At 49.8% G+C, this 25389-nt stretch overlaps 1 protein-coding gene across 2 annotated transcripts; it reads left to right on the top strand.

Moving 5' to 3' along the window:
- Positions 1 to 528: 528 nt before the first annotated feature.
- DAPK3 (death associated protein kinase 3) lies at positions 529 to 23553 on the top strand. Of its 2 annotated transcripts, none has more exons than XM_048496620.1 (7): positions 529 to 644; positions 1783 to 1905; positions 9466 to 9826; positions 12677 to 12806; positions 13114 to 13162; positions 19937 to 19963; positions 23017 to 23553. In XM_048496620.1, exons 1-7 carry the CDS (start codon positions 532 to 534, stop codon positions 23171 to 23173), a joined length of 960 nt encoding a protein of 319 aa, XP_048352577.1. In that variant the 5' UTR covers positions 529 to 531; the 3' UTR covers positions 23174 to 23553. The 2 variants fall into 2 exon arrangements, with proteins under 2 accessions (XP_048352577.1, XP_048352578.1); XM_048496621.1 differs by lacking the exon at positions 529 to 644 and adding an exon at positions 751 to 798.
- Positions 23554 to 25389: the final 1836 nt, after the last annotated feature.

Raw genomic sequence — 25389 nt, 5'->3', positions numbered from 1 at the left:
TGAGATATTAAGAGTGAGGTCAAGGGTACCATGATGTCGAAAAGGTTGGGAAACACTGGTCTACATGCTGGATTTCAATGGATGTATCGGCTTTATTTACTGTTTCGTGTCATTAACAATGGCAGAGATGACCAGTAGGCAGATGTCTTCTGGAGCCCTTTGTACTTTTTCCTACGAGAGGCTTCATTGTTAGTTAATTAATAAAAAAGTTAATTAATACAGCAAGCCAGCCAGACCTCCCAGCCTCACGCAGCCCCCACCTCACCCTCGCAAGGGGTGTTCCTTTCCTCCCCATCTTTGGGGTTTGCGCAGTCCTGGAAGGCTAAGTCGGGGGGGGAGGGGGCGGTCACTCCTGCCGGGCTGCCGTCGCGTGGGGGGGGGGGGGCGGGGGCGGGGCGCGGCATTCACAAAATCCTTTCCCATTGATGAAAAAGCCTCGCCTCGAAGCGGTGACGTCATGCTCCGGCGGAGGCCGGGCGGAGGAGAAGGCCTCGCCTCGAGCATTGTGACGTCATCTCCGCGCTTCAGCCAATGGGGAGAGCGGGAGGCGAGTGCTGGAATGCGGCGGGCGGCTGCGGGGCTCTGCTCGGCTCCCTCCGGTCGCGCGCGCCCTCGCCCTCTCTGGCGCGCTCCCGACCCCTAAGGTGGTCTAGGGCTGGGGGGAGGAGGAGGAGGAGGTGGGGGGGAGACTTGGCGCTGTTAGGGGAGGGGGCTGGAAGTGTCTCTGTGGGGAGGTGGGGGTGCTGCTGGAATTTGAGGAAGGGGCTGGGTCCGCGAGGTTGGAGGGCAATGGACAGGGTATGGGGCCGGGGGGCTGGAGGGCAGCAGGGGGTGTATGGGGCTGGGAGCAAGGGGAAGTGTGTGGGGTTAAGGCAGCTGGGGCCGGGGGCAATGGGGACTGGGTGGGGTTACCCTTGTTTGGGGCCAAATTGGGGAAGAAGAGGCTGGGAGGATTGGGGTCCTGGGAATGTGTGGGGTAGGTGTTCTGCCCAGCTGGGGATGGGGCTTCTAGGACTTGGGGCAGGTAGGGGCTCTCAGAAAGGGCGGAAGAAGCTCTCTGTGGGGCTCAAAGCAGGTTGCTTGCGGGTGCTGGCTTGAGTTTTTCCTCCTTAGACATGATTGGGGGGGGGGTTGGTAAGGATGGGGCTGGAAGGGAGGAGGGGCTGTGGTGTGAGACTTGGGGTGTGGAAGGGAACTGGGCCGGTGGAGATTTGGGGGCTGAAAGGGGTCTTTTAGGGTTACGGGGGGAGCAGCTTGGGATGCAGCCCCAGCCCTGTGTCCTTTGGCAGTCGGAGTCTTTGGAGTGCAGAGTTAAGGGGAGGCTTGATATCAGATTAAACTCGTGGGTGGGTTTGGGGCGGCTCAGAGGGTCCAGGCCCCTGGGGTGAAATGGGAAGCTGTTTCCAAGGCTGTACTACATAGGGGGGACAGGAGGCAAGAAATATGGGGTTTGGTTGGAGCTCTGGGGATAAGAAGGGCAGAGATGGTGGGGGCTGCCCCCACAGTGGACAGGAATGTGGGGAGGTCGTGGAAGGAGAGGGGAAAGGGATGTCTGGTGGTGGAATGGAAAGGTTTGGGGCGACGAAATGCAAATGTGGGGCGCTGCAGAGATCTGGGGTTTCCTAGTTCTTTGCAGGTAAAGAAGGTCATGGAGAGTTCAGGGAAGAGAATAGGAAGATTCCCAGCAGAATTGTTAAAAATCTGGGGGATGGGGAGAGAGGAAACGCCATAAGCAATTCCTCGATCAGGGGATTTGTGAACCGTTCCCTATCTGTTCTCTAGCACGGCTCGAGGGCTCGAGGAAGCTCAGGGACAAATCGCGTCACTTTCTCACTGGGTTGCCATGTCCACCTTCCGCCAGGAAAATGTGGAAGACCACTACGAGATGGAGGAAGAGCTGGGAAGGTGAGCCACCTGGGCCCCTCCGTGGGCTCCTTCGGAATACACCCTTTAGTGAAATCTTTATTCGCCCGTTCTTCTCTGGAGCTCAGAGCTTTCTCTTCCTTTGGTTTAACTGCAACAACTCTCTGAGATAGTTTAGGCCAGTGATGGCGAACCTTTTCGAGACCGAGTGCCCAAACTGCAGCGCAAAACCCACTTATTTATCGCAAAGGGCCAACACGGCAATTTAACCTGAATACTGGGAGGTTTTGGCTTAGAAAAAAATGGTTGGCTCCTCGGCATGCGTTACTCAGGAGTAAGCTTGGTGGTAGTCGGTGGCTTTGCTTTGAAGCAACCGTGCAACTCTTCCAATGGGAGAATCATGACCCTAGGAGGGTTTACTCAGAAGCAAGCCTTGTTGCCAGCAACCGAGCTTACTCCCAGGTAAAGGATCGTGCTTTATTTCTTCGCATGAAAATCAGTGGGGTTTACCAGCGCTTAACAGGGTTACCCACACTGCTTCCCCAAAACTAGGTCTTAGGTTTAATGCTAATAATTGAGCCCAATGGCCCAGGCCAGCTTCCAGCATCTCCCCGAGCCAAACTTTGTTTCAGAGTGCCAACAGAAGAGGGCTTTGAGTGCCACCCCAAACCCGTGCCAGAACGCCATCACGGCTTCTAGGCCAGTGGTGGTGAACCTATGGCACGAGTGCCACAGGTGGGACTCAGAGCCCTCTCTCTGGGCACGTGCAAACAGAGTGCCCCCCCCCCCCACATCTAGGCTGGCCTGGGCCGCTGGGCTCGATTATTAGCATTAAACCTAAGACCTAGTTTTGGGGAAGCAGTGTGGGTAACCCTGTTAAGCTCTGTTAAACCCCACTGATTTTCATGCAAAGAACTAAAGCTTGATCCTTTACCTGGGAGTAAGCTCGGTTGCTGGCAACGGGGCTTGCTTCTGAGTAAACCCTCCTAGGGTCATGATTCTCCCATTGGAAGAGTTGCACGGTTGCTTCAAAGCAAAGCCACTGACTACCACCAAGCTTACTCCCGAGTAATGCGCGCTGGTTGGAGCCAACCATTTTTTCTAAACTAAAACCTCAGTAGGTTCGCCACCACTGTCCTAGGTTGTACCCAAGGTTGTATTACATTACTGTATACTGTATTGGGGGGGGGGGGATGTTAAACCCTTGTGTTTAACGTACTTCTTGGTACCCTGCCTTCCTCCAGCGTGGTGTAGTGGTTAAGAGCAGGTGGATTCCAATCTGGAGAACCAGGTTTAATTCCCCACTCCTCCACCTGAGTGGCAGAGACTTATCTGGTGAACTGGATTTGTTTGTGCACTCCTACATTCTTGCTGGGTGACCTTGGGGTAGTCCCAGTTCTCTCTGAACTCTCTCAGCCCCACCTCCCTCACAAGGAGTCTGTTGTGGGGAGAGGAAGGGAAAGGAGCTTGTAGTCTACCTTGAGTCTCCTTACAGGAGAGAAAGGTGGAGTATAAATCCAAACTCTTCTTTTTCTCCAGAGGACATCCAAGGAGCCCTGCTTCATCATATTTGAAGCTCTGTATAGCTCTGCATCTGTCCTCTATAAGTTCCTTATAAACCAGCAGTTCTCAACCTGTGGGTCGAACGACCCTTTCACAGGAGTCGCCTAAGACTCTCTGCATCAGTGCTCTCCCTCTGTAAAATAGACAAATGTTAGGGTTGGGGGTCACCACAACATGAGGAACTGAATTAAAGGGTCGCAGCATTAGGAAGGTTGAGAACCACTGTCATAAACAGTCTCTAGGATTCAGAGAGATGAAGAAGTTGGGTCTTTGGAATTATATCCCACGTTTCTCTCCTGTAAGGAGGTTCAAAGCAGCTTACAATCTCCTTCCCCTTCCTCTTCCCACAACAGACATCATGTGAGGTAGGCGGGGCTGAGAGAGTTTGGAGGGAACTGTGACTGGCCCAAGGTCACCCCAGCAGGCTTCATGTGTAGGAGCGGTGAAACTAATCCAGTTCACCAGATAACAGTCCACCGCTCGTGTGGAGGAGTGGGGAATCAAACCCTGTTCTCCAGATTAGAGCCCACTGCTCTTAACCACTACATCACACTGCCTATCAAAGCGGTAGTTGTGGTGAGTGATCATGGCAAATATCTGTGGGTCAACGTCTTCCTAAGAGGAGTCCTGTTGGATTGAGGCCAAAGACCATCATAACCCAGTATCCTGTTTGCACTAATGGTCAGTCAGATGCCCTTAGAAGGCCCACAAGTAGTAGGGAGCCAACGTAGTACTGTGGCTAGAGCAGTGGTGTATTTGCCTACGGTACCCCCATGTCCCCAGGCGCCCCCCAGTGGAGGGCGCAAAAAATTCAGGTTTGTTCATGTGTTTTTTGTATTTTTTAGTGTTTTTTCAGTTTGAAGCCTGCAGGGGGTGCAGATTTTAGGCTAGCACAGGGGTAGAACCTGCGGCTCTCCAGATGTTCAGGAACTACAATTCCCATCAGCCCCTACCAGCATGGCCAATTGGCCATGCTGGTAGGGGCTGATGGGAATTGTAGTTCCTGAACATCTGGAGAGCCGCAGGCTCCCTACCCCTGGGCTAGCAGCACCAAAATTTCAGGGATTTTTCAGGAGGCCCTCCTGATGATACTACCCAAGTTAGGTGAGGTTTGGTTCAGGGGGTCCAAAGTTATGGGCTCCCAAAAGGTGTGTCCCAATCCCCTATTCTTTCCAATGGGAACTAATAGGAGATGGGGGCTACAGCTTTGAGGGTCCATAACTTTGGACTCCCTGAACCAAACCTGAGTGGTATCATCAGGAGAATCTCCTAAAGATACTCTGAAATTTTGGTGCTGCTAGCTTAACAATTGCACCCCTGACAGCAGGCACCCTCCAAATTTCCCCAGATTCTCCTTTTAAATCTACTGTCTTTGGCATGGACTTAAATGTGAGGTTCCAGTTTAAACATTGAAAGTAATGCTGTTTCAGGGTGGGGGAGAATCCACCCCAAAACAGCATCATTTTCAATGTTGTTTTAACTGGGGACACCAGATTCTCCCTTTAAGGTGGATTTAAAAGGCGAATTTGGGCTCTCTACACACCATTGAAAGTGATGCTATTTGGGGGTGGATTCCACTGGAGGTGTTTTGTGAGAGATTATGCTGACATTTGTGTGGTAAATGTTGTGCTGGGGGTGATTTGTGAGAGATTTACATGCTTAATACCCACTTGCACTGGCTTGGAGCTGTTTCTCAGGCTAACAACCTACCTCATAGGGTTGGTGTGAGGACAAAATTAGGAAAGAGAGTTGGTGGGGAGAGAGCCATGTATGTTTTGCTGGGGGTGGGAGGTGTTTTGTGAGCTGGTGCAAAAAATGATTGTTTGGTCGTGGCGGGGGAGGGTGGCCGCCCATACAGGAGGGGGGGGCACCAAACTCAGGTTTTGTCCCCCAGCTCCAGTTTGCCCAGATACGACTCTGGGTTAGAGTGTCAGACTGAGATCTGGGAGATTCCAGGTTCGAATCCTCACCATGGGGTGGGTCACTGGGTGACCATGTGTCAATCACGCAAACAGCCTAAGTTACGTCACAGGTTTATTCTGAGGATAAAATGGAGGAAAGGAATCAGAACTAAAAATGTGGAAGGCCAGTCTAACTCTGCGCACCGGGCAGGATGTCCTAAAGCGCGACTGACAAATAGTCGTTCAGTCTTTGCAAGAAAATGATGGTAAGCCACGTTGGGTCTCCACTGGGATCCCATGCGAGCGAGGAATTATGGCAGCATATCTTCGTCTGCTGATGAATCCCACCCAGAAGAGAGCCTTGGCTACTGCAAGATGTAATGTGCTGCCATCAGCTCTGCTGGAGGGAAGATTTAAGAATATGGAACGTTTTTTAATGCAGTTAATTTCAATAAGCCTTTATTGACATACAGAACATACAATATAAATACAGTTAAAATTACTAGATAAAACTTCACACTGGATCATAAGTTCGGCTCGCAAACCTCAGCCAGAAACTTTGCCACTGCGAGACAACAGTCAAGGTCATTACAGTTTAAGAGCATATTTACTTTATCAAGCTCTGTCAGGGGTTTCATAGAGTCAATGATTTGTACTAATAAGCTGGATCTTGGTTTCTGGTAAAGTGGGCAGTGGAGGAGGATGTGCGCAATGGAATCCAACTGCCCTGGACTGCAGGGGCAAAGCCTCTTATCGTTTGGTAGACCCTTGAGTCTTCCTCTATGGAGCGGGGATGGCATAATATTAAACCTAGCCAGCGTGTAGGCTCTCCTATATATAGGGTTGGTAAGCGCTGCGATATAGTAGGCTGGGTTTCCCTGCACAAAAGGAATTGCCACGTTCATTGGCGAGCAGGATTTGTTGGCCAAGCTCTGCAGTTGTTGATAATCCATTGCTAGTAGCCGCTCTTTGATGAGAGCAAATGTCTCAGTACTGGTTAGCATGTTCAGAGAGTCGAATATGGAATGTTCTAAAAGAGTTTGTTCATGTGATAGGACTACGGTTGAAACACTTGACCATTCTCTGTTTCTATGCCCTAAATACAATCAGATACGCATGAAATACATGAATTCCATTTTCTTGCAATGTTCTCAGCGGCACGAGTGTTATAAGATCCCCAATCTCCTGAACAGCTCTGATGTGCTCTTTTGTGAAACTGTTGCAAATTTTATACTGGAAATTGGTAGTTTTGACTGCATTTCTTAACCTTGTTTTGTTTTAAAAATTTGTCCTGTTTTATTATGTCAATAAAGGCTTGTGTTGAGGGTCTCCACTGGGAAGAAAGGCAAGGTATAAATGAAGTAAATCAATAAAAGCAATAGCGCTTTTCTTCCCTTCTAATAGGCAGCGGTACTCAGAGGTAGACTGCCTTTGGCCATGGGGGCTCTGTTATGGTGGACAGCTGCCTGTTGACACAATCCATGAATCTGGCCTTCAGTCCCCATCAGAGCCAGCAGCTGTTTGTGCATCTTGTGGCTCAGAGGGACTCAGAAAGACATGTTTGCTCGGCAGTCAGCCCCACTGACTCCACGGGTCGCGGGTGCGAGTCACAAAGAGTTGTGGGGGCGAGTCACAAAGTGTTTGGAGCTCGAAAAAGACGAATGACAAGACCTCTGTGTCTGCTTTCCCCCCTTTTCTCTTGGAAACAAATTGCAAAGCTTTGTGTGTGCAGGGCTGGGTGAGACCCACACGTGACTCAGACGGAGACGCTCATTTCAGGGATTATCTCTTGGCTGGTTTTGCTGACAGGCAACAGAACTAAAACCTGCCCGTCTGCCTTCGCGTCTCTCCCATTGGCCTCTTGCAACCTTATATAGGAGGCCGGTGGCTCAGTGGCATGATGTCATCGTTGGAAAATGTAAATAGCGAACCAGGAAAAATCCTTGCGGCTTTGAAAGCAGTATCAGGAAGTATTTTGGGAAGACTCCCGAGGAGGCCCAAAAGAAGCTGATTTCTCCCAGCTCAACCCCAGGGGAAGAAGAAGCAGAAGAGTTTGGATTTAGATCCCCCCTTTCTCTCCTGCGGGAGACTCAAAGGGGCTGACAATCTCCTTGCCCTTCCCCCCTCACAACAAACACCCTGTGAGGTGGGTGGGGCTGAGAGAGCTCCGAGAAGCTGTGACTAGCCCAAGGTCACCCAGCTGGCGTGTGTGGGAGTGCACAGGCTAATCTGAATTCCCCAGATGAGCCTCCACAGCTCAGGCGGCAGAGCTGGGAATCAAACCCGGTTCCTCCAGATTAGATACATGAGCTCTTAACCTCCTACGCCACTGGAAGGAAGGAAGGAAGGAAGGAAGGAAGGAAGGAAGGAAGGAAGGAAGGAAGGAAGGAAGGAAGGAAGGAAGGAGAGTTGGATTTATATCCCCCCTTTCTCTCCTGCAGGAGACTCAAAGGGGCTGACAATCTCCTTGCTCTTCCCCCCCTCACAACAAACCCCCTGGGAGGTGGGTGGGGCTGAGAGAGCTCCGAGAAGCTGTGACTAGCCCAAGGTCACCCAGCTGGCGCGTGTGGGAGTGCACAGGCTAATCTGAATTCCCCAGAGAAGCCTCCACAGCTCAGGCGGCAGAGTGGGGAATCAAACCCGGTTCCTCCAGATTAGATACACGAGCTCTTAACCTCCTACGCCACTGCTGCTGGAGGATTGTGTGTTGCCTGGAGAGTTGGTTGGGAGCACCCATTCCTTTTTGTCCCTGAACTTCTGAGCAGTCGTCTTTTCTGGCGTCACAGTGGCCGTATGGAAATCGCATTGCCCCGTGAAGTTGTCGTAAGGGTTTCAGTGAGAGAGCATACTTGAAGCTTTTCTCAATACATGCCCACAGCATGCATTGTATATTTTCTCGTAACATCACCCTTTTGCACGGGAGGGGCTCCAGAGTGAGTTGATTAAGGCCTCTGTATCAAGTCTGTAATAGATCAAGGATGGATTGCTTGTAAACATCTGTGTTAGTGTAGTTAAGGGGCAGAGGCATTCCTCCCATTGGGCAAAGTGAGCAGTTGCCCAGGGTGCCACCTTGTGGGGGGCGCCAAAAATGCAGGTGGGATTTTTTTTGAATTTTCAGTGTTTTTTCTGTTTTTGGCCTGCAGTGGGCGCAGTTTTTAGGCTAGCAGCACCACAATTTCAGGGATTTTTCAGGAGACTCTCCTAATGACATCACCCACGTTTGTTGAGGTTTGGTTTAGAGAGTCCAAAGTTATGTGTGTCCCCATCTCCCATTGTTTCCAATGGGAGCTAATAGGAGATGGGGCTACACCGTTGAAGGTCCATAACTTTGGACCCCTGAACCAAACTTCACCACACCTGGGTGGTATCATCAGTAGGGGCTCATGAAGATACTCTGAAATGTTGGTGCTGCTATCTTAATAATTGCACCCCTGACAGCCGGCACACCCTAAATTTCCCCAGATTCTTCTTTTAAATCCACCCCCTTCCTGCCAATGCTTGTTTTCTTTCTTTCTTTTATTCTTTCAATGCCTAATAAGGGTTGTTGTTGTTGTTGGGGGGGCATCAAACTCAGGTTTTGCCCAGGGCTCCGGTTTGCCTAGATACGCCACTGTTAAGGGGTGGGATAGACTATCAGCTTGTACCCACAGCTGTGGTGACCTAAGACAGCATAGTGAGTGGTTAAGAGCAGGTGGAGGACTGGGTTTGTTTCCTTGCTCCTACACATGATGTCTGCTGGGTGACCTTGGCTTAGTCACAGTTCTCTCTGAACTCTCTCAGTCCCACCTGCCTCACAAAGTGTCTGTTGTGGGGAGAGGAAGGGAAAGGAGCTTGTAAACTGCTTTGAGACTCCTTACAGGAGAGAAAGGTGGGTTATAAATCCAAACTCTTCTTATTCTTCTGTTTGTAATGGGCACATATTTGAATATTCTGTGGCTCTGTCCTCAGACACGTGAGATTCTGTTCCTCACAAAACACGGCCTTTGGCTTCCTTGAGAATCTGTCTCCTCTTTGAGAAAATAAACTCACAAATCGAGTTGATAATTCTCATGAACGTATACGGGTGTGCCTGCCGCAGCGAGCTGAGTGAAATGGAATGAGGTTTTCTTCAGACTCTGCCTCTCTTCCTTCTCCCCAGCGGCCAGTTTGCAATTGTGCGGAAATGCCGGGAGAAGAAGAGCGGGCTGGAATACGCCGCCAAGTTCATCAAGAAGCGGCGCCTGTCCTCCAGCCGCCGAGGGGTCAGCCGCGAAGAGATTGAGCGGGAGGTAAACATCCTGCGGGAGATCCAGCATACAAATATCATCACTCTCCACGATATCTTTGAGAACAAGACAGACGTGGTCCTCATCCTGGAGCTGGTCTCGGGAGGGGAACTCTTTGACTTCCTGGCTGAGAAGGAGTCGCTGACGGAGGAAGAGGCTACTCAGTTCCTCAAGCAGATCTTGGACGGGGTTTATTACCTGCATTCCAAACGCATCGCCCACTTTGACCTCAAGGTAAGATCCCAAAGGCACCCTGTAGCTGGGTCTGCCCGAGGCCATCACACTTTTGCTTGGGACATAAAAACTCAGACCAGAAGGCCATCTACTGCAGCAGGGGTCTGCAACCTGTGGCTCTCCAGATGTTCCCATTGTAGTTCATGAACATCTGGAGAACCACAGGTAGCAGACCCCTGTACTGCAGCATTCTGTTTCACCCAGTGGCCAACCAGTTACACAGAAGACAGGCTGAAGAGCTCTTTTGATTACTAGCATTGGGCTTCAAGGTTTACTTCCTCTGTACATGGAGGCTCCCTTCAGTCACTGTGGCTAGTAACCACTGATAGAATCCATGCTTGTTTCCATCATTAAGAACATAACATAAGAACAAGCCAGCTGGATCAGACCAGAGTCCATCTAGTCCAGCTCTCTGCTACTCGCAGTGGCCCACCAGGTGCCTTTGGGAACTCACATGTAGGATGTGAACGCAATGGCCTTCTGCGGCTGTTGCTCCCGAGCACCTGGACTGTTAAGGCATTTGCAATCTCAGATCAAAGAGGATCAAGATTGGTAGCCATAGATCGACTTCTCCATAAATCTGTCCAAGCCCCTTTTAAAGCTATCCAGGTTAGTGGCCATCACCACCTCCTGTGGCAGCATATTCCAAACACCAATCACTTCACGTTGCGTGAAGAAGTGTTTCCTTTTATTAGTCCTAATTCTTCCCCCCAGCATTTTCAATGAATGCCCCCTGGTTCTAGTATTGTGAGAAAGAGAGAACAATTTCTCTCTGTCAACATTTTCTATTCCATGCATAATTTTGTAGACTTCAATCATATCCCCCCTCAGACATCTCCTCTCCAAACTAAAGAGTCCCAAACGCTGCAGCCTCTCCTTCATACGGAAGGTGCTCTAGTCCCTCAATCATCCTCGTTGCCCTTCTCTGCACTTTTTCTATCTCTTCAATGTCCTTTTTGAGATGTTCCTTCGCTGACAGTGAATTCTACATTTTGTTTACTCAAATTATTTCCTTTTGTCTGTCTTCTACTTGTTGCTCATCACAGTTTGTTTGGTGCCCTTCAGTTCTAGTATTCTAGGAGACGGGGAGGATGCCTCTTCGCATCTCATTCCTCAACCAACGCGTAATTTTATAAATCTCTGTCATGCCTTCCCTCCTTTTTTTCTAAACTAAAAAGTCCCAACATTGTTTACTAAATCAGTTTACTAGAAACATATGCATGTTTACTTACTCCGTGGCCCCCTAAGGCAGCCAAGAATCCAACGTGCGCTGGAGCAGAATCCTCAAAGATACAATACAAAAAACGGAAAATACTCAGAAAGCAGCGTACCTGCCAAGCATGAATACCAAAGGAGGAATTCGAGGCTGATACGATTTCTATTGAAGCCTCTTACAAAGAGATTAAAAGAGGTTAAAAGTTTGTAAACCTGGGGAGGGTATTTCACAGATTGCCTCGTTTTCAAAAGTGGAGACAGGTGGAGGAGGATCGTCTGACGTAGGGAGACCTGATTACAAAGAGGTTAAAAGTGAGTAACCTTGAGGAGGCTATTTCACAGAATTAGAAACAGTCTCCCAGCCTTCACCCAATGTATTAATCCTGCATGGTCTACTTTAGGATAGGCAGTGATCCAGTGAGAAAGATTGCTATGCTGTGTCCATGTAGGACAGGGGTCTGCAACCTGCAGCTCTCCAGATGTTCATGGACTACAATTCCCACCATCCCCTGCCAGCATGGGGCTGATGGGAATTGTAGTCCACGAACATCTGGAGAGCCACAGGTTGCAGACCCCTGATGTAGGATTTGGGAGTAGGGCGCACATCTGTCTCCTTGCCCTGGGCTCTCAGTGTTGTTAAATAAATAGTATCAACATCAACATTGCCTTTATTGGCATCATACAGCGAAACAGTTTGCAACCAAAAAAGCATTAATACAGCTCAAAGTAACCATCATTTAATATACGAATTTCCCTTTACAGAGTTGCCGATTATATCAAACAACAACTTGGCAACTAATTCAGAAAGATCCTGATTAGAACCATCTACAAAAATACTTTATCCTTTGGTCCTCAGACATATCCACGTTATTAAATGGGAACAGTACTCGATGTTTGTGCCTTAAGTGTACCCTATTTGGGCAGTAAAACATAGTGTGTGCCAGTGGGCCTGGAGATAAGCAGTGACTCCCGGGTTGGGCGCTCCAGAGCCCCCTGGCCCCCGGCCAACTGAGTAAATAACCCTCTCCCCCCCAGCGCATTTGCCCTTTCCCTCCTCCCACTGGATTGGGCTGTTAATCATTGCATTCATCTATTGACTGATCTACGTTTTGGGCTCCCTGCCCCCCCCCCCCCCGGTGCCCCAAGTTTAAAGGAAGGCTTGGCAGAAGCTTCTTTTGAACAAGGCTGTTCTTCCCCAAGGAAGAAGAAGAAGAAGAATAGGAGTTTGGATTTATATCCCCCCTTTCTCTCCTGCAGGAGACTCAAAGGGGCTGACAATCTCCTTGCCCTTCCCCCCCCTCCCCACAACAAACACCCTGTGAGGTGGGTGGGGCTGAGAGAGCTCCGAAGAACTGTGACTAGCCCAATGTCACCCAGCTGGCGTGTGTGGGAGTGCACAGGCTAAACTGGTTCCCCAGATAAGCCTCCACAGCTCAGGCGGCAGAGCTGGGAATCAAACCCGGTTCCTCCAGATTAGAGTGCACCTGCTCTTAACCACTGCGCCACTGCTGCTCTTGTTCAAGCATTATTGTATGCCCCCCCCTCCGCCCCCGCTGTCTTTTTATCTTCCTGTATAGGAATCAGAGCCTAAATTGTTGGCGGCAAATTGAATGTCTGTTTACATTTTCCCGCTAGCCTGAAAATATCATGTTGCTTGACAAAAATGTCCCCAGTCCTCGGATCAAGCTGATCGACTTTGGGATTGCTCACAAGATTGAAGCAGGAAATGAGTTCAAAAATATTTTTGGCACCCCAGAATTTGTAGGTATGTGTGGAATGGGGGTGTTCTGAAATGTTGTCCTTAACAGCTAATGGGATGGGGGGAGGGGGGTGGGATCCTGAAATTGTTGAATTGCAGTTTGCAGTTCTGAAACGATCGTTTTCAGGGGGTGCAAAGCATCCAATAGTGCAAAAACACATTTTTTAAAAATCTCGGCTTGGGTCTTCGCTCCCCTCTCCCATTTTTTTTTGCGGTGCAAACTAGCAAACAATATTAAAAACACAAAGTCTGAGATCCTGTTCTGGGTAAACTTCTTTTGTTAACAAAAGTTGTTTTCTACTTCTGTCCAAAGCTCCAGAAATAGTGAACTATGAACCGCTGGGTTTGGAAGCTGACATGTGGTGAGTGAAATCAGTATTATAAAACGGAGGGTGGCATTAAATTATAAGCACAAGCCATTGTATGAAGCAGACTTCCGTTGAGCCCACGGGTTGTCGTTGGCCCATTTAGCTCATCATCTGACAGCTTGGGCAGGTGGGGACTCTCAAAATCCTCAGGCAGAAGTAAATCTTCTGTACAATTAAAATCAGATAAATATGTGATAGACCAGTGATGGCGAACCTATGGCACGGGTGCCAGAGGCGGCACTCGGAGCCCTCTCTGTGGGCACGTGCACACAGAGTTTGTCATGTGGGGGTGGAAAATCACACACACACATATCTAGGCTGGCCTGGGCCACTGAGCATGACGTGCACACACCGCAGTGAGCAAGGAGGACTTGGCTGGCAGGCCTGGGGCCTGTGCTCTGATTGGCTGCTGCCTGAGGGGGGGCGCAGAGGAAGCAGAGATGCTAGAGAGGCACAGAGCGGTGCGCTTGGGACTTGCTGGAGGCTAGAGCAGGCTGGCCCCTGCTCGAGTGGGTGGGACGGAGGAAGAGGGAGCCAACCGTTTTTTTCTAAACTAAAACCTCAGCATTCAAGTTAAATTGCCGTGTTGGCACTTTGCGATAAATAAGTGGGGTTTGGGTTGCAATTTGGGCACTCGGTCTCCAAAAGGTTCGCCATCACTGTGATAGACAGTGCAACAATGTGGTACAAACATGCAAACTCTCAAATACACAAAACAAGTCTCTGTTACATATACATATATGGATAATTGAGTTCCTATTGAGGTGTGTTGAGTTCTGGGTCATGTTCAAGGTGTTGGTCTTGGCCTTTAAGGCCATAAATGGCCTTGGGCCTACATACTTGAGGGACCGCATCTCCCCCTATTGCCCTGCTAGGGCCCTCCAGTCTTCGGAGGAGTTTCTATTGGAGGTCCCTGGCCCCAAAACACGTCTGGCTAGCCTCCACTAGGGCCAGGGTTTTTACAGCCCTGGCTCCCCTCTGGTGGAACAGGCTCCCTAAGAAGACCAGGGCCCTGCGGGACTTATTAAGTTTCCGCAGGGCCTGCAAAATGGACCTGTTCTGCCAGGCTTTTGGACAGCCGGGCTGATTCCATCACCCTGGCCTCCAGTGGACTCAAGGGTGGGGGGAAGGGAGGGCTCTCGCCATCTGTATTCTGTTAATATTGTCTGTGATTTTACTGGATCTGTGTATTATAATTCACAATGAGGGTTTTAAGTTTTGTATGTTATTCTTGTTGTATGTCACGCTGAGCCCTTCGGGGGAGGGCGACTCATAAATCGAATTCATCATCATCATCACCTATAGGAGCAGCAGTAGCGTAGGAGGTTAAGAGCTCGTGTATCTAATCTGGAGGAACCGGGTTTGATTCCCAGCTCTGCCGCCTGAGCTGTGGAGGCTTCTCTGGGGAATTCGGATTAGCCTGGGCACTCCCACACACACCAGCTGGGTGACATTGGGCTAGTCACAGTTTCTTGGAGCTCTCTCAGCCCCACCTACCTCACAGGGTGTTTGTTGTGAGGGGGGAAGGGCAAGGAGATTGTCAGCCCCTTTGAGTCTCCCGCAGGAGAGAAAGGGGGGATATAAATCCAAACTCCTCCTCCTCCTCCTCCTCCTCCTCCTCCTCCTCCTCCTCCTCCTCTTCTTCTTCTTCTTCTTCTTCTTCTTCTTCTTCTTCTTCTTCTTCTTCTTCTTCTTCTTCTTCTTCTTCTTCTTCTATTACAGTAAATTGCACTATTGAGAACACATTCCTGCAGTGCCTCTTTACAATGGGAGTCATCCCCCTATTCAACAGTGAATGGCTATAGTCCACATAAAAAGCATTGCATTGAAAATGAAGCATTTCACTTATAGTCCCCAGTAACTTCAAAAAGCCTTCATTGGCTTCAAAAAGCCTTTGCCCAAGTCCACAAATAACTTTCCTTCCATCTGCACTGTTCAAGGACACCGTCTGTAGCCAGCTGTCTGTAAAAGTATACAGACAATTGGATGATGCACAATACTATTTAAAGTTCGATCTAGACTCCACACAGCACATCATGTCTTTATTCAAAACAGTAGTGGAAGAGTTATTTTATTTTATTTATTTATTTATTAGATTTTTATACCGCCCCATCCCCGAAGGGCTCTGGGCGGTGTACAACATTTAAAACACAATATAATTAAATAAACATTTAAAAGCAGCGATAAAATTTCCCAATATAATTACTAAATATAAAACTCAAGTTCAGATTTGAATTTAAATTCAAGATGTAGGTGGCGTCCAGCGTTCCAAAAATATAAAGTCCCTCCCTCCCCACGGTAAAGGGAGGCATGGCGAGTCTCATTAGGTGGTTAGCGGCCCAGATGTTAAGGGCCAAGGAAGGGGCACTATTAGCGGCTGGTTCCTCCAAAGGCCCGGCGGAACAGCTCCGTCTTACAGGCCCTGCGGAACTCCCCAAGGTCCCGCAGGGCCCGGACAGCTGGTGGAAGAGCGTTCCACCAGGCCGGGGCCAGGGCTGTAAAGGTCCTGGCCCGTGTGGAGGCCAGCCGCATTGCCGAGGGGCCAGGGACCACCAGTAGATTGGCCTCCGCCGATCGGAGAGGCCGCGTAGGGACGTATGGGGTGATGCGGTCTCGAAGATACGATGGCCCCAGGCCGCGAATGGCCTTAAAGGTCAGCACCAACACCTTGAAGATGATCCGGAACTCTACTGGAAGCCAATGCAGCTGCCGCAGCACAGGCTGAATGTGTTCTCGAAAGCCGCTGCCTGTAAGCAGACGTGCTGCTGCATGGTGAACCAGTTTTAATCGCCGGGTCAAACGCAAGGGAAGGCCCGCGTAGAGCGAGTTACAATAGTCTAATCTGGAGATGACCGTTGCATGGATCACAGAGGCTAGATCCGCTTTGGAGAGGAAGGGGGCCAGTCGCCGGGCCTGACGAAGGTGGAAAAAAGCAGCCCGGGTTGTATGGGCCACCTGGGTCTCCATTGAGAGAGACAAATCCAGGTGGACCCCCAGGCTGCGGACGGAGGGGGTCGGCGCCAATGTGACCCCCTCCCACACCGGCGGCTGGAAAGTCCCTCCCCCCCCCTCACGGCCGAGCCAGAGGATCTCCGTCTTCGATGGATTCAGTTTTAACCTGCTCTGTCGCAACCAACCAGCGACCGCCTCCAAACAGTGCTGTAGAGCCGCAGGGGCGGCGGCTGCTCCCCCCTCCATCAACAGAATGAGCTGTGTGTCATCAGCGTACTGATGGCAAATCAGCCCAAAACTCCGTACCAGCTGAGCAAGAGGTCGCATGTAGATGTTAAATAACAGCGGGGACAGTAATGCCCCCTGGGGTACACCGCATTGGAGCGGGCACTTCCGGGAGGCCTGGTCCCCGCACCTCACTTGCTGATTCCGGCCCCGGAGAAACGAGGTTATCCACTGAAGGACAGTGCCCCGCACTCCGGAGGCGGCCAGGCGGTGGGCCAAAAGGTCGTGGTCGACCACATCAAACGCTGCGGTGAGATCTAACAACACCAGCAGCGCCGATCCGCCTTGGTCAAGCTGAATACGGAGTGTATCTGTGACGGCGACGAGAACAGTCTCCGTCCCATGCCCAGCACGGAAGCCGGACTGGAAGGGGTCAAAAGCCGATGCGTCATCCAGAAAGCCTTGAAGCTGCTCCAACACCACTCTCTCAATTACCTTCCCCAGAAACGAAAGATTCGAAACGGGGCGGTAATTGGCCAGATCCCTTGGATCTAACGATGGTCTTTTTAAGAGTGGGTGGACCACTGCCTCCTTCAACCCATCCGGGAAGGTTCCTTGCTCAAGAGAACCATTGATGATACTCAACAGATGGGGTCGTAGCTCCGCCCGGCAAGTTTTCACAAGCCAGGACGGGCACGGATCCAGAGGACAGGTAGTAGGTCTAACAGCAGCTAAGGCTCTGTCGACAGCGGCTTCAGAGAGCAGGGAAAACTGGGTCAGACAAGGACCCGAAGACGGCAAGGGAGTCTCCAGTTCGCTAATTGTAGCTAACGTGGATGGGAGGTCGTGGCGGAGCGACGCGATCTTGTCTGCGAAAAAGCTCATAAATGCCTCACAGCTGATATCCAATTGGGGGTTTGAGGATCTCTCCGATAAGGAGGTCAATGACCGAATTATACGAAATAATTGTGCCGGGCGGGAGCTAGCAGATGCGAGGGAGGAGGAGAAGAAAGTCCTCTTCGCCTCCTTCGTCGCCATCTCATAGGCTTTCATAAGCGTCCTATAGGATGTTCGCGCAGCTTCGTCACGAGATTTCCTCCACACTCGCTCTAGACGTCTAAGCCCCCGCTTCATATGGCGCAGCTCCTCTGTATACCACGGAGCGCGCCGAGAGCGGGGACGTAGAGGACGCCGGGGGGCAACAACATCGATGGCATCGGAGAGTCGGGAATTCCAATCCTCCACCTGCTCATCGAGTGTGCCGGCGGGTTCAGGGTCCCGCAGAGCATTCAGGAAACCAAGTGGATCCATGAGTCTCCGTGGGCGGGCGTAAATCAGCCCGTCGCCTAGACGGGGTTGGTGCGACAAGTCCACCCGGACCTTCAGGGCGAAATGGTCGGACCATGGCACTCTATCAATAGAGGATACGACCAGACTTATCCCCGACCCAAAGACCAAGTCCAGCGTGTGCCCAGCCTCATGGGTGGGGCCAGAATTTATCAGGGAGAGGCCCAGCGTCGCCATGGATGACACTAGGTCCGCGGCTGCCGTACATGAGGCAGCGTCGGCATGGACGTTGAAGTCCCCCAAGACAATAAGTCTGGGGAATCGCAACGCCCAGTCCGCCACCACCTCCAGCAGCCGCGGCAGGCTGTCTCCCGGTGCGCTAGGCGACCGGTACACCAGGAGAACAGCCAACCTCTCCGAGGCCAACCACTCCAGGCCGACACACTCTATGCCGGTGACCTCTGGGACGGGGGCTGCCCTGAAGGGAATAGATTCACGGATGAACAGTGCTACACCGCCCCCCCGGCCCTGGGTTCGTGATCGGTGAAGACACGCGAAACCCGGGGGCGCGACTTCGCCTAAGGCGACGGTCTCACCCTCGCGCACCCAGGTTTCGGTGATGCATGCCAGGTCCACCTGCTGGGCTCCGAGAAAGTCCCGGAGCACCATGGTCTTATTATTAATGGACCTGGCATTAATTAACACCAAAGACGAAGCAGAGTATCCCTGATCCCAACCACCATCGTTTCTCGGGATAGGTCGGAGGTCAGAAGGCAGAAGGCAGTTAGGTCAGAAGGCAGTTAGGATTTATACCCTCCCCCTTTTCTCTCCTTTCCCTCCCCTTCCCCACAACAAACACCCTGTGAGGTGGGTGGGACTGAGAGAGCTCCAAAGGACAGTGACTAGCCCAAGGTCACCCAGCTGGCATGTGTTGGAATGCACAAGCTAATCTCGTTCCCCAGATAAGCCTCCACAGCTCAAGTGGCAAAGCGGGGAATCAAACCCGGTTGTCCAGATTAGAGTACACCCACTCTTAACCACTCCGCCACTGCTGCTCATGTAGCTGATGGCTACAGACAGCTCGTGTCCTTGAACGTTGCAGCTGTGCGAGGAAAATTATTTGACAAGAGAGGCTTGTAGTAGAGGCTTGTTTTGTGTATTTGAGAGTTTGCATGTTTGTACCACATTGTTGCACTATCACATTGTATTTATCTGCATTTGATTTACTATGTTGGCCACTGGAGAGTGTTTTGTTTTGCCTGTTTAATAGTACTTAGGGTTTCACCTCTCCATTTTCTGAGAAATAAATCTTTCCCTGACCGGGGTCCTATAACTGGAGATGCTGGGGACTGAACCGGCCCCTGAGCCTCAGATCTTAACTGATGGAGAACCCTCACGATTTAACGTACTCCACAACATGTCAGAGCAGTCTCTTGGGGCAGTGTGGTGTAGTGGTTAAGAGCAGGAGGACTCTAATCTGGAGAACTGGATTTGTTTCCCTGCTCCTCCAGTGAAGCCTGGTAGGTGACCTTGGGCTATCGCAGTTCTCTCCGAACTCTCTCAGCCCCACCTGCCTCACAAGGTGTCTGTTGTGGGGAAGGGAAGGGAAGGCAACGGTCAGCTGCTTTGAGACTCCTTAGAGGTAGAGGGAAAAGTGGGATACAAAAACCAACCGTTCTTTTTCTTCATCGTACAAGATGGCTACTTATCACGTCTCTACCCTAATCACCGCAGCCAATAAAACGTGTTCCCCCCCTGTATTTTTCTCTCCCATTTGAACGGGGCCACTTGGCACACTACCTGTACTGCTTAATAAACCCCATTCAAAGGAGAGCCATAATGCTCGCCAGGTTTAATGTTATGCCTTCTGCCTTGTTGCATGGCAGATTTAATAAGCAAGAAAAGGCTAAAAGATTGTGCCCGTGTAACGATGGCTCAGTTGAATCTCTGGCCCACCAATTACTACACTGTCTCAGATTCAAGGAAATCAGATCCAAGTATGTGAATCTTACTCCTTTACATTTACCCCATCTCCCCGATTTAATTAGATTACACTACTTGTTGAACAACCCTGATCCTTCTCTCTGTATGATAGTGGCAGACTTTCTCCTGGAAATTACCAAACGCCAGTAGATTTCCTTCGACCTAACATTTATTTCCTGTTTTGTATATGCTTTTTAATCCGTTTTTTATTATTGTTCTACTGTTGTCTATGCCAATAAAGGCTTGCTTCTTCTACTTATCACGTGTGCATTTCTGGGGCTGACTAACTTATATATATATATATATGTTTTTATTTTGTAGGAGCATCGGGGTCATCACATACATCCTGTGAGTCTACTTGCTTAATTGCTTAATGTGGTGTTTGCATTACCCAATTGCTTAATGTCGCGTTTGCGTTCAGCGCTGCTGAGCTGGTATGCTGGGAAGGAAGGGTTTGTCTTGAGTCTTTTCCCCCACCCAGCACCTTTGTGCAGGTGAGGTCAGGTCCCTAAGAGCGGCCAGGCTTCAGGGACCTCGAAAACAGGCAAGAATGGAATCTCTCACCTGGGTAGAAAGCCGTTACTACTGACCCTGCAGGTGAACGCTGTGGGAGGGTGTCAGTCAGTCAGTTTTATTACGGCCATTAGGCCAGCACAAAAAGAGAAGAGAAGAGCAAGAAAAAGAAAGAACAATAAACAAAAGAAAAAAGAAAGAATCGAATTTGTACAGAAATCCATGGTATAAGTCTATACACAAAAAAATATCATCAGCTTGTACCATTATTACGGTCACCATCATGTGGTCTGGCTCTTAGTCCTAACATGATTCTTCGCTTATTAAGTGCCAGCGTACAAAATGTAGCTACCTGCTGAGATATAAAAGAAACTCGGTCTTCCAATAAAATTCTCACAAGGACTGAATCGGAATTAGCTATAGTTAAATTTCTATACTGAATGAACAATGGCTGAATTAAAGCCTCCCTTTCCCCTTTATGGAGTTCACAGTGCAATAGAATATGTAATACAGAGTCCACTTCCCCTGAGTTACAAACACATAGTCTCCTATGTCGTGGGATTTTTTGAAGTCTGCCCATTAGATTGGCTGATGGGAATGCGTCAAAACGGGCCCTAGAAAAGGCCCAGCGGCATTTCGTAGATGTTATGTTGGATAGGTAAGGGGCAGCCAAGATACCTGTCCAGGATTTTAATGGTTTATATAACACCGGTAACAAGGGGAGATCTGTTTGCATTTCAATATCATTGAGCCGTTGATAGACCAGGGCTGTTGCTCTGCAATGATCCAGTTCCAATAATTGTACAGGATCCAAGCCACACGGTGTAAGTTTAAATGTTATTTTTTCTAGCCAGCTTGGATATGGTGTTGCTGCCAGTAGCAAAGGCAAGGGTTTTCTGCTATCAACAGGGGTCTGCAACCTGTGGCCAATTGGCCATGCTGGCAGGGGCTGATGGGATTTGTAGTCCATGAACATCTGGAGAGCCACAGGTTGCAGACCCCTGTGCGATGAGATATGTCAGAAGCAGAGGCCGCCAGCATGGTGCCAATACCTTTTCTGGCGTCGACCGACTGTTTTTAGGAAATGGGGAGGTCAGCTGGGGCTTATGTCCGGCAAGGCTTCTGATTCACTACTGGAGATTTGATTGGCGGTGCAGATTTTAAAATATTGCATTGGCACAAGGATCAAAACTGTGTTACTAAAGTCCAGCCAATTATTTTGTGGCTAGTTCTGCCTCCTGCGGTAGCCATTTTATGGCAGCCAATCGGTTGCTGCATCCACTGTGCCCGTGTCAGAATTCCAAACGTACCTGCAGACTCGAAAATGTTGGGGACCTCAGATCTAGAACGACTGGGCGTGGTTTGGGAGCAGAGAGAGGCTACCTGGAAGGCACTTTGGATGCACGGTCGTGCATTTGACCCCAGACCGGTGTAGCAGATGGGGGCACATGACCTGCCACCTGAGGTTGCTTGCTGACCAAAGGATATTCTGCACATGAGCAGAACAGCCGCTTAAATGGCAGCTGCTTAAAACACTCCCCTGAATGCATCAGTGTGGCCTTGATGTATCTATCCTGCCATCTTTTCCAATGTCCAGCAGGGATTGTGTTTGTTGCCCACCGCGTAGCGCTGACATTGGTTTCATCCTCTGGCCAGTAGAAGTCAAGAACCGAAGCTCTCGCCGGGCTCCCGGTTTGAACCCCACAGCCCCAGATCACTTCTCACTCTACAGCTGTAGTACAGATCAGAAGAATATGTTACTGTTTTGGTTTTTTGCAGGAAAATATCTATTTGCTTGTTAGCAAGAAACTGAGGTCAAGATGGCTGAGTTTCAGGAGTAGACTAAAAAAGTCAGAGTTCTGTTGGCTAAACTAGTATTTTAACGTTTTAATGGTTTAAATATTATTGTTATCAATGGATTTTATGACTAATTTGATGTATTTTATGCTATGTTTGAAGATGCCCTGAGCCTGCTATGGCGGGGTATCAAATTTAATAAATCAAACCAACCTTTAATGCTCAAGGCAGATATTTGGTGATTTTTACCCTTTAAAAATGGAGACATGGTAGAGCAGTGGTGGCGAACCTTTGGCACTCCAGATGTTATGGACTACAATTCCCACCAGCCCCTGCCAGCATGGCCAATTGGCCATGCTGGCAGGGGCTGATGGGAATTGTAGTCCATAACATCTGGAGTGCCAAAGGTTCGCCACCACGGCTCTAGGACATGGGTCTTCAAACTATGGCCCCCCAGATGTTCATGAACTACAATTCCCATCAGCCCTGCCACTTGGCCCTGCTGGAAGGGGCTGATGGGAATTGTAGTCCATAACATCTGGAGTGCCAAAGGTTCGCCACCAAGGTGGTAGAGTGAGTTGGGGAACGAATAAGCAGGCAGCAAGGATTGTGTCCTGCCTTCCTCCAGTGTGCCGCACAGGTGTTGCCGTTACTGACTGGACTGGTAGGATGCAACCCAGTGTGCCTGTCCCTCATTCCCCTGCGTTGCTCAATTCTCCCAAAGAAACAGGTGTTTTGTGGCATCTGGGTAGGGCGCATGAGCCACCAGCTCTAAGTCCAGAGGGAAATTTCTCCCCGCTCTGTGCCCCGTGCTGACTATTCTGCCATTTGGATTATTGTGCCATCTTTGTGACAAAAATGTTTGGGCCCTGCCTCTCCACATGACCTGTGACCACAGTAAGAGGAAAGAGGAGGATACAACATGCCAAAATAGTGCCCACTGCGGTGCTCTAGCCAGGGCTGTAACCTCACTGTGGACAGCAAAGCTTTTGAGAAGTTTCTCGTTCTCGTCTGAGTTTGGCAGCAACTCGCACGAGAGCGGTGGGGGCCTGGCCATGACGGCGCCGTCTTCTTTTCTCTCCAACCCACAGCCTGAGTGGGGCCTCCCCGTTCCTGGGAGAAACGAAGCAGGAGACCTTGACAAACATCTCTGCCGTCAACTACGACTTTGACGAGGAATACTTCAGCAACACCAGTGAGCTCGCCAAGGACTTCATTCGGCGCCTGCTAGTCAAGGATCCCAAGTAGGAGACTTACGAGGGACTGGGAGGAGGGATAAATGGGAGGAGCAATCCGTATGAAATGTTAACTGATTTTGAGCTGCCAGGGTGCACCTGGGCAACTGAGCTCTTGCACAGCCTTCAGCTGAACTCTTGCACAAGCAAGCTTTCAGATTAGACCTGCAAGCGGAGCCTTTCTCTGGCTTTAGTATTTTTTAAACTCCTTTCCAGGGCAGGAGAGATGTGAAGCTGAGGTCTGATATAGAACGTAATCGCTGTGTCAGTCTCACAGACCCAGAGGGAATAAGGCAGACAATATTTTGGACCGACCAGTTGCTAAATCGTGATATGGCGTAGGCTTCTGTTTTTTCTGAGAGGGGATATGATTGAAGTCTATAAAGTTATGCATGGGGTAGAAAATGTTGACAGAGAGACATTTCTCTCTCTTTCTCACAATACTAGAACCAGGGGGCATCCATTGAAAATGCTGGGGGGAAGAATGAGGACTAATCAAAGGAAACACTTCTTCACGCAACGTGTGATTGGTGTTTGGAATATGCTGCCACAGGAGGGGGTGATGGCCACTCACCTGGATAGCTTTAAAAGGGGCTTGGACAGATTGATGGAGGAGAAGTCGATCTCCGGCTACCAATCTTGATTTTCCTTGATCTCAGATGGCAAAGGCCTTAGCAGACCAGGTGCTCAGGAGCAGCAGCAGCAGAAGGCCATTGCTTTCACCTCCTGCAGGTGAGCTCCCAAAGGCACCTGGTGGGCCACTGCGAGTAGCAGAGAGCTGGACTAGATGGACTCTGGTCTGATCCCGCAGGCTCGTTCTTATCTTCTTATGTTTTACACGGGATCATGGATTGGGCGGATTTTCAGGATTAATCAAAATAGGCAGTGAAGCAAGATCAGAATCCAGTGCTGTACAAGGCCAAAGAAGGGATGCCAACGGGAACGCAAAACCTCAAAGTAACCTGGATTCTTACTGACTCCATCTGGTATGACTTAAGTAACATATTTTTGAGCTTCCTTTGAAGAGGAACTGCAGGGTCCCAATTGTGAAATCCCCGTTTAATGTTACAGCATAAACATAAGAACATAAGAACATAAGAACAAGCCAGCTGGATCAGACCAGAGTCCATCTAGTCCAGCTCTCTGCTACTCGCAGTGGCCCACCAGGTGCCTTTGGGAGCTCACGTGCAGGATGTGAAAGCAATGGCCTTCTGCGGCTGTTGCTCCCGAGCACCTGGTCTGTTAAGGCATTTTCAATCTCAGATCAAAGAGGATCAAGATTGGTAGCCATAAATCGACTTCTCCTCCATCAATCTGTCCAAGCCCCTTTTAAAGCTAGCCATCACCACCTCCTGGGGCAGCATATTCCAAACACCAATCACGCGTTGTGTGAAGAAGTGTTTCCTTTTATTAGTCCTAATTCTTCCCCCCTAGCATTTTCAATGGATGCCCCCTGGTTCTAGTATTGTGAGAAAGAGAGAAAAATTTATCTCTGTCGACATTTTCTACCCCATGCATAATTTTATAGACTTCAATCCTATCCCCCCTCAGACGTCTCCTCTCCAAACTAAAGAGTCCCAAACGCTGCAGCCTCTCCTCGTAAGGAAGGTGCTCCAGCCCCTCAATCATCCTCGTTGCCCTTCTCTGCACTTTTTCTATCTCTTCAATATCCTTTTTGAGATGGGGCGACCAGAACTGAACACAGGACTCCAAGTGCGGTCGCACCACGGCTTTATATGACATATACGCAGTGGAGAAAATGGAATCATGCAAGTTGAAGGCGATGTAGTATGAGTAAGATAATCTTGAGTAGACTGTAGTCTTTTCCCCTTCATAAAAGCACACTCCTGAAGTATTGTATTGTATTCTGCCTGCTTTCCTGACATGGATGGCCCAGGCTAGCCAGATCTCAGAAGCTAAGCAGGGTCGTCCCTGGTTAGCATTTGGATGGGAGACCACCAATGAAATGAAGGGTTGCTACGCCAAGACAGAAAATTTCAAACCACCGGCTCTTGCCTTGAAAACCCTACACCAGCAGTCAACCTGTGGGTCGCGACCCCTTTGGGGGTCGAACGACCCTTTCACAGGGGTCGCCTAAGACTTTCTGCATCAGTGTTCTCCATCTGTAAAATGGATAAATGTTAGGGTTGGGGGTCACCACAACACGAGTAACTGTATTAAAGGGTCGCGGCATTAGGAAGGTTGAGAACCACTGCCTAAGACTCTCTG

Source organism: Sphaerodactylus townsendi, linkage group LG05, assembly GCF_021028975.2.
Source record: "Sphaerodactylus townsendi isolate TG3544 linkage group LG05, MPM_Stown_v2.3, whole genome shotgun sequence".
In the NCBI taxonomy this organism is placed as follows: Eukaryota; Metazoa; Chordata; class Lepidosauria; order Squamata; family Sphaerodactylidae; genus Sphaerodactylus; species Sphaerodactylus townsendi.
Note: the sequence above shows the minus strand (reverse complement) of the source record. Positions and strands in the feature narration are given on the sequence as shown.

Excerpts from the sequence above, each read along its gene's own strand:
- DAPK3 (XM_048496620.1), top strand. The coding sequence starts at position 532 with ATGGGGAGAGCGGGAGGCGAGTGCTGGAATGCGGCGGGCGGCTGCGGG. Across the intron at positions 9,827-12,676 it reads TCGCCCACTTTGACCTCAAG|CCTGAAAATATCATGTTGCT; the intron begins GTAAGATCCCAA and ends TTTTCCCGCTAG. Across the intron at positions 13,163-19,936 it reads GGTTTGGAAGCTGACATGTG|GAGCATCGGGGTCATCACAT; the intron begins GTGAGTGAAATC and ends TTTATTTTGTAG.